General features: G+C 33.7%; 1 protein-coding gene and 1 long non-coding RNA gene across 2 annotated transcripts; both read left to right on the forward strand.

Moving 5' to 3' along the window:
• Positions 1-4,899: 4,899 nt before the first annotated feature.
• On the forward strand, positions 4,900-5,466 carry LOC140828628 (uncharacterized mitochondrial protein AtMg00860-like). Its single transcript, XM_073191567.1, has one exon. It carries the CDS (start codon positions 4,900-4,902, stop codon positions 5,464-5,466), a length of 567 nt encoding a protein of 188 aa, XP_073047668.1.
• Positions 5,467-7,702: 2,236 nt separating this feature from the next.
• LOC140827997 (uncharacterized) lies at positions 7,703-10,344 on the forward strand. The gene is made up of 4 exons (XR_012117093.1): positions 7,703-8,143; positions 8,230-8,253; positions 8,492-8,558; positions 10,142-10,344. It is a non-coding gene; the product is annotated as an uncharacterized lncRNA (long non-coding RNA).
• Positions 10,345-13,940: the final 3,596 nt, after the last annotated feature.

Below are 13,940 nucleotides of genomic sequence, written 5' to 3' on the forward strand. Positions count from 1 at the left end.
TGCGCGTCCCTTGGCTTTGGTGGCTTCAGATTTTCACCCAAGCGATGTATCCCTTTACTTAAATGGTGTCTTTTCGAAGCATCCACTCTGGAGAAACATGTCTACTCAACCCAACCATTGATCATCTATAAATAGTCCCTCAATACACATTAAAAGGTTGTTGAATTTTTGCTCCATCTTCACTCATATTGCTGCATCATTTTCGAAAATTACTTGAGATCTTTGGTATATATTTGTTCGCTGATTTCGAGATTTGAAGTGCTGCGAATTCTTGATGTGAAGTCGTTGTATCTTTGGGACGATTGCATGCGACGTATAGCACTATATACGGACAATTTCGTCTTGCGGACAAAGGATAATCCTTGCCTCGACTTGATATTTTTGCTGTTGTTGTGTTCGTGATTCAAGACCAAATTTTCAGATTCGACGAGAACAGGTATGTAAAGGGAGCGTGAATTGTGGTCTCACGGGCGTGTTGGGGTCATGTATTGGATATGTCTTGCTTTTGGAATCATCGCAATTATTGAAACTCAAGCAGGCCTCAATCATAAAGTACGACCAAACCATATTTTAAAAACACAAATTTATGTGTGCAAGTTTAGTAGTAGGTGGATTTTCTTTTATTATTATGTGGAATATAATATTATAAATTTACCTGTTCACATCACTTTATATATATCGGAGAATGAGAAAAAAAAATCGTAAAATGTTGATTTATACATGTACGTGCATAAATACACATAATTATATGATAGAAAACTATAGCTATTTCAACGTTTCCACATAAATTACTAATCGGCAAAAATGCTTTTATTTTTGTCGTTATATATTTAATCTTCCTCAACAGATATTATGAGACATTTTGTTTCATGTAAGTTAAATCTATTTGATTTATTTTGGATTCACAAACTACCAAAAAATAAAAAAGAATACGCACGTAATATTAATTTGGTCTTAAAAAAAAACGAATTTGCCAAGAAGTACTAACTGAAAGTCTAGAACAACGAATGGAAGAGCTCGAAATGATTTGATAATAATGACATATTTTATTGTTTTGGATCACATAATATCCAGGATAAACGTCACGTCACAGCCGATTATTTTTTAACATAAATTTAAAGGAATATTTCTGTAGTAATTTAATTATTTGAATATATATATATATATATATATATATAAATTGGAAAAGTAATTAAATAATATTTATTGAGAAAGAGAGAGAGAGAGAGGATCTTGTTGAGCTGACTTGAGGAGATTGTGTGTCTGGCATGAATATTGCCATAGCCACCAAGCAAGTAGTACTTGTTTATATTTATTTATATGGGTAGGCTAGGCTGGCTAGCTCAGTCCTATATGCTTATCCTCTTTTCAAGTCAAAATTTTGAATGATGCCTTCAGAAATTTGTGTTCCCAGCTGCTACTCTTACGCTCTTCGATCAAATTGTGGGATAGCAATCGTTTAACTATCGACTTATTCAAAGGTAGTACACTTATCCAATTATATATCGTAAAATTTTCACGCATGTTTTTTACGTTTCTGTTTAATACATTGCATTTCACAAATAATAATAATAATAATAATAATAATAATAATAATAATAATAATAGGTGTAGTTTCTTTTATATCCATTGAGTCAAATTTTAAGACAACACCCCTATGTTTGGATCAAACTCACTCTTTAATACATAAAGTATAGTGTTGCTTATAAAAATAGAAAATTATTTAAGTTTGAGAACCTGAAAATTCAAACCGAACCAACCAAGAATTGGGTTCGGATGTTTGATTTAGGCCATAATGCGGTGAGATATGATACCCGTTTTTTAGGGTCGCTCTTTAGAAAAGTAACATACAGATAAACTGATCAACAACAATATGAAAAATGAGAGGAAATAAAAGTGCAATACGAAATACATGATGGGACCTTCGAATATAATCATGAAGAATCGAAGGAATATATATATATATATATATATATATATATATATATATATATATATATATATATATATAATTTAAATTTTGTGCTCTCATGTTCAATAAACCCACTTGCTGAGTATTTTACAAAATACTTACATCTTACACTTCCACCTTATATGAGAATGAGAAGCAATAACACTTTTGGGGATGGTGACAAAGTCACATTCAATCAATATCAGTCATGTTGTTTACTTTTTTTATTTATGTTATCATATTTTATGATTTCGAATTTCATTCAAATTTTTATTGTTTTGTGAAGACATTGATATTATTTATGAAATAGATTGGTTTGGCAAGATTTGTACTACGAGTCTTGATATTTCGGGGTTAGGCGTCGACTAACCCCGATTTCGGGACGTGATATTAGATATTGTTTTTTTGGTTTATGTTTGATCGAGTATAAATGACAATTCAATCAAATTATAATTTTGTGTATTGATTATTTATTTCATTAAAATAAAATCATTAATTATTTATTTTAGTTCTACATCGATCAAGAGTGAAAAATTACAATATTATTATTCATATCTAATTTTTTATATTTATTAATTTTTGAAAATGATAAAATTGTAAGTGAAATTTATTTCAAATTTAATCAATCAAACATATTATTATTTATTCAATACTAATCACACTATACTTAAATATTTTAATAATAAAAATATTATTTATCAACACAATCTCATCAACCTATATAGATAATTAATTTTTTAATTTTTTTTCATTTAACTCATATGAACAAATCCTTACAAATATTTGAGTTTGACGTGGATTGATTATTAAGTCTGAATTTGATTGATTAAATTAAAATATTTATCAAATCTATAATTGGTTATAAATTAAAGGTAATTTTTTTTAATTAAATAATATGGTAGTAAGACTAAAAAGTGAGAAAAACAAAATTTTGACTCATGCTAGTGTGTGAAATTAAATAAATAAAAAAGCTCAGGTGCATTTACCACAAAAGGTCGTGTAAAACCAACATCCTTGAACAAGATGCTCAATTCCATCTCGAGACACTGATGAATTATAGTGCAGTATTATCTCTAAAAATCTCGAGATACCGATGAATTATAGTCTAGTGTTATCTCTAAAAAATATATAAATAGCGGAACACCCTCGTATTGCTTATTTAAGCTCTTTAACTTTCAGAAAATATATATGATCGGTTTACTAGTTACTTGGACATATTTATGAGTTAGCCATATTTTCCTACTCTGGTCTACGATTACTTAGAAATGTTTACGGTCCAATTGGGTCTTCCAATCCCGATTTACGTAATTTGAGCGATTATATTTTTTGTCTTCATCTGATACGATTTAAACTTGACTATGATGAATTTTAAATCATAATACTGATGATTATTTATATTTTTGTCAAGTAACTTGCAGACTTACATTTTTGTCATATTGTAGATCAATTTACGGTATTATTCCATTAATTTATATTTTTTTCAAATTAATACTTTTCCATCAGAGTGATCACGTGGTGCTGAAAAGTTATGACATGTCATCGAAAATTACTGATGTGTTCGATGTCACGTCAACTCAACACTCGATTAAAAAATGTATAAATTGAAAAAAAATGTAAGTTAGTGGACTAAGATCGGAAACTGATCCATAACATTACTAAAAACGAAAAAATATAGTCATATATAAAGTACATGAGAAAAATACAATTTTTCCATTGTATCTTATAATACAATTATGATGCAGGCTCGAGTAGTCTGTAATCTGTATCTTTAATATTCTTTATGTGACATTTTTCAATAAGGACATGCACGAGATTAATATTTAATGAGACCAATGAATTATTATGCAAAATAAAATGATTTATAATAATTGCAGACAAATTATTATTACAGCAATACAGCTTCTCATCCAAGAATACGACGATTATGGGATCCCTTGATTAAAAATAATATTTCTTGTGGGTCTTTCAGGCTTTTCATGCTCTAATTATATTATAATATCATACTAATTATCATTACAATTATCAGTACCCAGCATTCCTGTAATGATCCGATTTAATTCTATGTTATTTGGCGATAATTAAGATTAATTATTTTAAATTGAGGAATTTAAAATAATTAAACCAAATAATTAAATTGTGTGTTTATGCATATTTAAAATTTTATAGCACACAATAGTTGAAATAAAATAAACCGGGTCAAGTTTCGAACCTAAAAGAAAAAAAAGATAAACACACATATAATATATAATATATATATATATATATATATATATATATATATATATATATATATATATATATATATATTATATTAGATAATCAACATCATCATCATCGATTTCCACCTTTCTCCCGTAAACTCCATTTGCAAACTTTCAACTCATTTTCGCCACCTTTGACCGTCGATTGTGGCCACACCGGTCGCCTAAAAATTCAAGTAAATATACGGTTGGAAAGCTCTTGACGAGAGCTATCCATTGGTACCACTCTTGCTAGATAAAAACGCGATTCCCAGAAACCCGTTGAAACTCGCCTCCGGTTTCGCCGCTAAATTCTCCGTGTTCCGCCGCTCAAAAGTGAAAATTGATTGAGGGGTTTTGTTCCTTGTGGTGTAAGCTTTCGAAAAAGGTTATATACGCCCTAGTATGTCACCCTGGGGAGCACCTGTACTGTTCGTAAAGAAGAAAGATGGTTCCATGAGAATGTGCATTGATTATAGGCAGCTCAATCGAGTTACTGTTAAAAATAAATACCCTCTGCCTAGAATTGATGACTTGTTTGATCAACTTCAAGGAAATTCTGTTTATTCAAAGATTGATCTTCGATCAGGATACCATCAACTTCGGGTTAGAGAAGAAGATGTTCCTAAAACAGCTTTTAGAACTAGATATGGGCATTATGAATTTCTAGTAATGCCATTTGGTTTAACAAATGCACCAGCAGTATTTATGGATTTGATGAATAGAGTGTTCAGAAATTTTCTGGATAAATTTGTTATTGTCTTTATTGATGATATACTGGTGTATTCGAGATCAAAGCGGGAACATAAAGAGCATTTACGATTGGTTCTTCAAACACTTCGAGATTCTCAATTGTATGCTAAGTTGTCGAAGTGTGAATTTTGGATGGGTAGTGTGATATTTTTGGGTCATGTGATATCAGCCCAAGGTATATCTGTAGATCCAAGTAAAGTTGAAGCAGTCCTGATTTGGGCTAGACCAACCAATATACCAGAGATTCGAAGTTTTATGGGATTGGCTGGTTATTACAGACGATTCATTGAAAGATTTTCGCAGATTGCCCGACCTATTACCCATCTGACTAAGAAAGATGCAAGATTTATTTGGTCAGATGAATGTGAGAATAGTTTTCTTACATTGAAAGAGAAGCTGACAACAGCACCAGTGTTGGCATTACCATCTGGATCAGGTGGATTTGTGGTTTGTACTGATGCATCATCAAGAGGTTTGGGATGTGTTTTAATGCAACATGGAAAAGTTATTGCCTATGCTTAAAGGCAATTGAAAACACATGAATCCCGATATCCAGTTCATGATCTTGAACTAGCAGCCATTGTTTTTGCTTTAAAAGTTTGGCGACATTATCTATACGGTGAGCAGTTTATTATCTACTCAGATCATAAGAATTTGAAATATCTGTTTACTCAATCAGAACTGAATATGAGGCAGAGACGATGGTTAGATTTGTTGAAAGATTTTGACTGTGAAATACAGTATCGGCCAGGAAAAATGAATCAAGTCGCAGATGCATTAAGCCGGAAGTATCAGGATGTTATGATAGCATCTATCCATGTCTGGCATAATTATGATGATTTATGTACTTCTGGTTTGACTTTTCAGCCGAAAGACAATCATTTTATTGTATCTGCTTTACAATTTGAGCCGAAGATTATTTCGAAGATCAAGAAAGCTCAAAAGAATGATTCACAGGTTCAGAAATCGAAAGATCTGGTTTTGTCTGGTAACCCAGATAAATACAATATCTCATCAGATGGTTGTTTATGAATGAATAACAGGTTGGTGGTACCAAATGTCACAGGATTGAGAGAAGCATTGCTTCAAGAGGCACATTGTAGCCGTCATAGTGTCCATCCTGGTACTCATAGAATGTACCACATACTGAAGCCATATTTCTGGTGGGATGCGATGAAAAGAGACATTTCAGAATTTGTAGCGAAATTTTTGACATGCCAGCAGGTTAAAGCCGAGAGAATGAAACCTGGAGGTATGTTACAGAGTTTAGAAATACCACAATGGAACTGGGAACATATTGCAATGGATTTCGAGACTCACTTGCCCAGATCAAACAGAGGTTGTGATTCTATCTGGGTGATAGTCGACAGATTGTCTAAATCAGCACATTTTATTCCATACGATCGTACTTATGCTTATAATAAAATGGCACGATTATATGTGGATAATGTTATTCGATTGCATGGAGTTCCAGTATCTATTGTATCCGACCGAGATCCTAGATTTGCTTCCAAGTTTTGGAGTAGTCTTCAGAATGCTTTGGGTACTAAGTTGGCAATGAGTACAACTTATCATCCCCAAGCAGATGGTCAGATAGAGAGGACTATACAGACTTTGGAAGATATGTTACGATCCGTGGTTATGGATTTTGGTGGAAACTGGCAAGAATCTTTACCCTTGGTTGAATTCTCCTACAATAATAGTTTTCAAACAACTATTGGGATGGCACCATTCGAAGCTTTGTATGGTAGAAGGTGTCGATCTCCCGTATGTTGGAATGAAGTTGGAGAAAAACCATTGGCACAACCTGAGTTCGTTGAAGAAATGAATGAAAAGATAAATTTGATTAGAAAAAGAATGAAAGCATCTCAGGATCGTCAATCTAGTTACGCAAATAAAAGACGTAGACATTTAGAATTTCAAGTTGGCGTTCAAGTTTTCTTGAAAGTTTCACCGTTTCGTGGAACGATGAGATTTGGGCGAAAAGGGAAGTTAGCTCCACGTTATATTGGACCGTATATTATTGTTGAGAGGATCGGTTTATTGGCTTATAGATTGGACTTGCCGCAGAGTTTGTCTGCTATTCATGATGTGTTTCATGTATCTATGCTGCGGAAGTATGAGCCGGATCCATCTCATGTTCTGAGACCCGAGGATGTGGAGTTGGACAGTTCTCTTAGCTATGTCGAGTATCCTATACAGATTCTTAATCGAAAGGATAAGCAACTTCGAAATAAGACGATTCCACTGGTTATGGTAGAGTGGAGTAGACATGGGACTGAAGAGGCTATATGGGAATTGGAGGCTAAAATGCGGCAAGAATGGCCTCACTTGTTTGAAATTGTCACAAATTATTCCATGTACTCTGACTTTCCTATGTACTATCAGTGGTAGATGTGTGACTATGTTGTATATAATGTGTGTGCTGTGTGTTTCGATTTCGAGGACGAAATCTTTTGTTAGAGGGGGGAAAAATAATGACCCGATTTAATTCTATGTTATTTGGCGATAATTAAGATTAATTATTTTAAATTGAGGAATTTAAAATAATTAAGTCAAATAATTAAATTGTGTGTTTATGCATATTTAAAATTTTATAGCACACAATAGTTGAAATAAAATAAACCGGGTCAAGTTTCGAACCCAAAAGAAAAAAAAATAAACACACACATATAATATATAATATATATATATATATATATATATAAATATATATATTATATATATTATATTAGATAATCAACATCATCATCATCGATTTCCACCTTTCTCCCGTAAACTCCATTTGCAAACTTTCAACTCATTTTCGCCACCTTTGACCGTCGATTGTGGCCACACCGGTCGCCTAAAAATTCAAGTAAATATACGGTTGGAAAGCTCTTGACGAGAGCTATCCATTGGTACCACTCTTGCTAGATAAAAACGCGATTCCCAGAAACCCGTTGAAACTCGCCTCCGGTTTCGCCGCTAAATTCGCCGTGTTCCGCCGCTCAAAAGTGAAAATTGATTGAGGGGTTTTGTTCCTTGTGGTGTAAGCTTTCGTTGGATACCACTTTTGCAAATTTTCGAGAACGACCCGTCGGCTCCGTTTTTCTGCGTGATTCCGGTCATCTTCTCCGGCGAGTTTTCCGTCTGTTTCCGATGAGCTTCGGTTTAAGCTCGATTTTAGCCACTGTTATTGGAAGTACAAGTTGTATCGGTGCAAATCGTTGCCTATGTGAATTTAATTCAATTTAGACTCCAATATTGTATCATTATTAATTAATTATTGGGTTCTTGTTGTAGGTTCCGGTATTGTGCGAGTTGGATGTATAAGCTGGTGAACCTAGAATTTATCGCAGTCGCTTAAATATTAGTTTGGCGTCATTTAAAGCTAAAAAGAATATTTTGCGACGATAAAATATAAATGATTGATTTTAGGCATTTTAGTCAAATATTGGAATTTTAAGAATTTTAAATGTCTAAATAGTTGAAATTGGATTTTTAGTGAATTTAAATGGTTATGAAATTGTTATATGATAATAAGACCATTTAAATTAATATTCAGGTGATTTGTCTGAGTTGGCATTTCCAGGACTTTCTTGAGGATTTAAGTTACTGGTAAATTAGTTGAGGTACGTAGAGATCAGTTATTTTCACGATGTCTGACAGAGGCATCTGATGATCCTGTGTGTGATTTATTTGCTATTTCCTCATTTATGTGATATTATATGCTGACTCGCATATTATCAGTTGGTAATTGATGTGCAAAATAAAATAAAATATTTATTTTGTTTACACACATTTTATTTTAGTTAGACACATCAATACCACTGAACATATCATATTGAGGGGTTTTTTTTAAAAATAATTTTAATTTTAAAATTAATTTTAAAAAAAAAACTCCTTTAAAACTAATGTAATCCGCGCTTACGGAGCGCGGACGCTACTCACGTGGAGCAGGGTCCGCACTGCGTAAGCGCGGACGCTGCACAGGTGTAGCCACGTAAGAGGGACGAAAATTTAGCGACGGAATATATCCAATAAACCGTCGCTACAATCAAATCCGCGACGGTTTAATTTCGCGGATTTTTTTAGTAATAATAATAAGAAACATAATAAAGTTCGTGCATAATATCTCTAGACTAGGGTCTTTTGAGACGGTCTCACGAATCTTTATCTCTGAGACGCGTCAACCCTATCGATATTTGCAATAAAAAATCATACTATTAGCATAAAAAATAATATTTTTTATTTTTAATAGATAACCGAAATAAGATAGATGTATCAGAAAATAAGACTCGTGAGACTGTTTCACATGAATTTTTGTCATATCTCAGAAAATAAGACTCGTGAGACTGTTTCACATAAATTAATAATATAAATATATTGTAAAATATAATATGTTAATTTTTTACATGTTTTCTTAGTGAAATATTTAAATATAATGTCTAAATTAGTTAAACAAACAACAATGTACTATCATTAAAAAAATTCCAAAATGTTGAAATTGCGACGACTTATAAACCGTCGCTAAGTTTAGCGACGGATATAAACCGTCGCAGATTTAAATCGGCGACGGTCATTATAAACCGTCGCGGATTTGATTGTAGCGACGGTTTATTGGATATATTCCGTCGCTAAATTTTCGTCCCTCTTATGTGGCTACACCTGTGCAGCGTCCGCGCTTACGAAGCGCGGACCCTGCTCCACGTGAGCAACGTCCGCGCTCCGTAAGCGCGGATTACATTAGTTTTAAAAGAGTTTTTTTTTTTAAATTAGTTTTGAAATTAATTTTAAAATTTAAATTATTTTTAAAAAAAACCCGCGTTAATCTGTTATTGAGATCCAGTTATATTTCGGTTGAGATCCGTTATATATAGGATATGATATGGTGTCCTGGAGATGTTTGGCTACCTTGATTCGGTCCGGCTTAGGTAGTTGCTGGCATCAAGTGTGAAGCCATATCCCCAGACACTGTCCGCTGAGTCATGGACGGGTCCGCTGAGTCGTGGACCAGCTCGAGCATATATGTATGATTGTTGATATCGATCATTTGACTCCTGATATCCTGATATCTTGCACCTATTCATGCATTGCATTCATGCATGGCATCATTGCATTTCTATGTCATATATCGTGGTTTCTTGATGTCTCGTACTGGGGTTACTGACCCCCGAGAGGGGGCTGTCGTGTCTTTTGTGTGTGGACATGACAGGTGGTACAGGTGGTTCCACCTCAGGTGCTCGAGAGGAAGCCTCGGGAAGTACCAGAGCTCCTTGAGAGTAGGCTCAGTTGTATTTAGGTACTGCGTAATGTTGCTGTCTCCCAGATACTATATGTATATATTTGGAGGATTGTATTATGGTATTATCGAGCCTTGTCGGCTCTATGATATTTTGGTTTGTATATGTCATGATCATTTCTGGCTGGCACGTGTGTATGCTGTTGTGTTTATTGAGGGCACATGTTGCTTATTTGAGTATTTGATTTTCTGGTATGTCCTATTTACAGGAAGGTCATGCCGAAATTTTTATACGCCCAAACGCAAATTTTTAACTCACTTTTCCGCTGTTTACTGATTAATCATTATTGCATGTTAATAAATCATTATTAGGATAACGGGCCCTCACAATTCGTGTCGCTGCTCAATCTTTTAATTACAATCTAGTCCATATATACACATATATATACACAGATATATTCACAGAGACACAGACGTGTGTAATAATAATAATAATAATAAATAAATAATTTAACTAAATAGTATTTAGAGTGTAGTGATAATTAAAAGATGTTCCAATTCTCATTGTAATGGACAAAAAGTTATTTCTTTAAAATTAGGGACTCTAATATTTTTTATTACATAAATGGCACACTTTTCAATTTTTTTCTTATTATGGACAAATTCACGCTTTTAATCCAATAACTTGCATATTTTTCTTTTAGTTAGTCCATTCCATCACTAGAATACTGACGTGCAAGATATAGAAAAATGACTCGTATCGAAAATTACTGACATGATACCGGAAAATATTGATTTTTTTTTCCTACATTAACAGTCCTGGTGAAAATATATTAAAAATAGAAAAAGTAAAAAAGGAAAGTTGATGAAATAAAATTATATATTAATCGATAATTTGACAAAAAAAAAAATGATACATTATTTTCCCTTGAAATCATAAGTTGGTTATTTATATTCATGAATATATTGAAGGCATAATCACAAGCTAGCTAGTATATACTGTGGTGATACCTTGGGAATGCCGGGGTCATGGGTTATTGGCTGATCCCGGCTCATGGATTAAGTTATGAGAAGTTTTGGGCCAATCCGAGAAGTTTTCGGACAAGTTCTCGAGTGATGGATTTCTACAACGGGTGCACATATATGTGATATCTTATCTTGGTAATTATTATTGTCAAAATCGCATGGATTTGACAAAGCAAAATGGACAGTTTGACGTGTCAAAACGGCATGGTATAAGCAATCATTTTGTCATAATTAATAAGCGGACACTGAAAACAAAGTCATCATTAACTTTATTTCTATAAATACTAGGTTTCTATTAACATTAAATGATTCATTCACTTACATAATGCCTACAAACTTTATTACAAAACTGTCCGTATAACCATTGACTGATTTGAGCGTCGGAATGGTCACACCGGAGAATCTCCCGATGCCCATTAACGTTGTTTCTCTCTTGAAAGTGCAGGTTCAGGTGCCTGGGCAACCATTTCCAGCTCATCAACTCGACACGGTGAAATCGTCCACCAAGCTCTTACCCAGGAGCGGAGCTACATACTCTTGTAAGCCCGAGTGGCCCATTTTTTTTTTAAAAAAAAATTATGTGTAAATTTTCTATAATTTGAAATTATATTATATTAGCACGGGTAGATTAATTTAAAATATTAAAAGATTTTAGAGTTTAATATTCTTGTCATCTGGCTCCGCCACTACTCTTACCCGATTCACCCGGTCTTCATCATAGTGATATACATATGGCAGGCGCGCACACATAATACATGTGTGTATTATATTTGCAATAATTAACAATAACAATACGTTAAGACGAGCAAAGCCTAAAACAAGTTGTGTGGTGTAACCATCATAATTATTAAAGATCCGACACAATTAAGTAGCTAATTATACATGTCCATCGCGGATGGGGAAATGATGAAAGCATAATGGCTTTAGAATTTGACTAATCATGCAAATTATTGATGCTGTTAACTTATTGACAGGACACTTAATTTCTCATAATAATCAGTAGGGAATATATGGTATGATGGATTTGTCTTAATTAAGCAATGTTAATGCCTGAACCGGCGCCCAACGAACAACGGCGGCAGCTGTTCGGCCTACCTGTCATTTACTATTTGATATAGGCTTCAAGTTCACGAGTGATGATTTCTTTTGAATATCCGATACTTTGACTCAAATGAAGAAATGTATGGAAGAGATTGATTAAATAATTGAGTAATAAAAATAAATCGTTTGATCTAGAAATTTTGCATACAACTTACGTCGACATACTTTCTTTTAATACAAATTACACCAAGTTACTTGTGTTTAACTAGCCCAAATCTTCACTGCCCGCTAATAAACTTGGTTATAGTGTTCAGGCCATTACTCAAAAATTCAACCTTGAAAAATCTGAAAATTTTATAACACAAATTACTCGAGAATTATGTACTTTATAAATTCTAATAATTAGGGAAATCATAGGATTCAATTGTTTAACTATATATGTGTCGTCCCTACACTTTCCTTTGGTCGGGAAGGGAATCAGCCATGCAGCTGTCCCACATTGAAAAGAAGAACATTAGCACTCAACAGCACGCCGGGCTCAGTAGCTTGGGCTTGAGAGCGAGGGTATGATTCTTATTGGACATTGAGTTGGCCCAATTGGCAGAGCTTATGGTAACTACGTTCTGGCCCGCCCGTTCCAAGTGATGAGTATGTCCTTGTGGGCTTTGTGAAGGCCGGGACCACGTGGGTCATAGAGAGGAGGGCACTACGTGAGACTGGTTTCGCAGAAACAGCGATAACCTCCCTCTCCTTTCACTTGATTAACGGGCCGGTGTTGTCTTGGCTCATTAAACGCTAAATGTGTCAGCCCTTATGGAACAATCACCTTTTCATTTTATTTTTTATTGTTAAACTTTTATTTAATTATCATATTTTTATTTAATTTAATTGTTAAATGTGGAAAACAGCAGTTACCATGAAAATAGACATCCCTTGTTCCGAATGAGTAGGTGTCATGTGAGACCGTCTTACGGATCTTAATCTGTGAGATGTGTCACAATAAAAAGTAATACTCTTAGCATAAAAAATAGGCAAAAACTGATGTGAGACGGTCTCACGGGTCATATTTGTGAGACGTATCTCTTATTTGGATCACCAATAAAAAATATTACTTTTTATGCTAAGAGTATTATTTTATATTGTGAATATGGGCATGGTTGACCCGTCTCACAGATTATGATCCGTGAGACGGTCTCACATGACACCCACTCTAAAAAATAATATTTTTTCATGGATGACCCAAATAAGATCTCCGTCTCACAAATACGACCCGTAAGACCGTCTCACACAAGTTTTTGCCGTTCCAAAATATACCGATACACTATTTATGGAATGAATGGAATGTCCATTTCATTCATACAGATATACCAACCAATATTATTCGGTAAATTCAAACGATTTCGGCTCAATGACTCTTCTCCTATTTGTTCTTTGTTTGTTTGTTTTTAATTCATTATAACATGCTTCCTTTAAATCAGGTGTTGGAATATGTCTTTAAGCCTTGTAAAATTTTAATATTTGAAAAAACACTCTTAGTAGACAAACTACTTTCCGCATTATAGACAATAATTTAAAATCCAAACTCAAAATTATCAACTTATTAAATAGTAGAAAAAATAGATTGTTTGAAGGCTCAACCTATAACCAAGTTTGTCATTTACTCTTTGGCTAAGCAAGCTAGGCCGTTTGACTTCAAATATTATTC

Source organism: Primulina eburnea, chromosome 3, assembly GCF_022965805.1.
Source record: "Primulina eburnea isolate SZY01 chromosome 3, ASM2296580v1, whole genome shotgun sequence".
Classification (NCBI taxonomy): domain Eukaryota; kingdom Viridiplantae; phylum Streptophyta; class Magnoliopsida; order Lamiales; family Gesneriaceae; genus Primulina; species Primulina eburnea.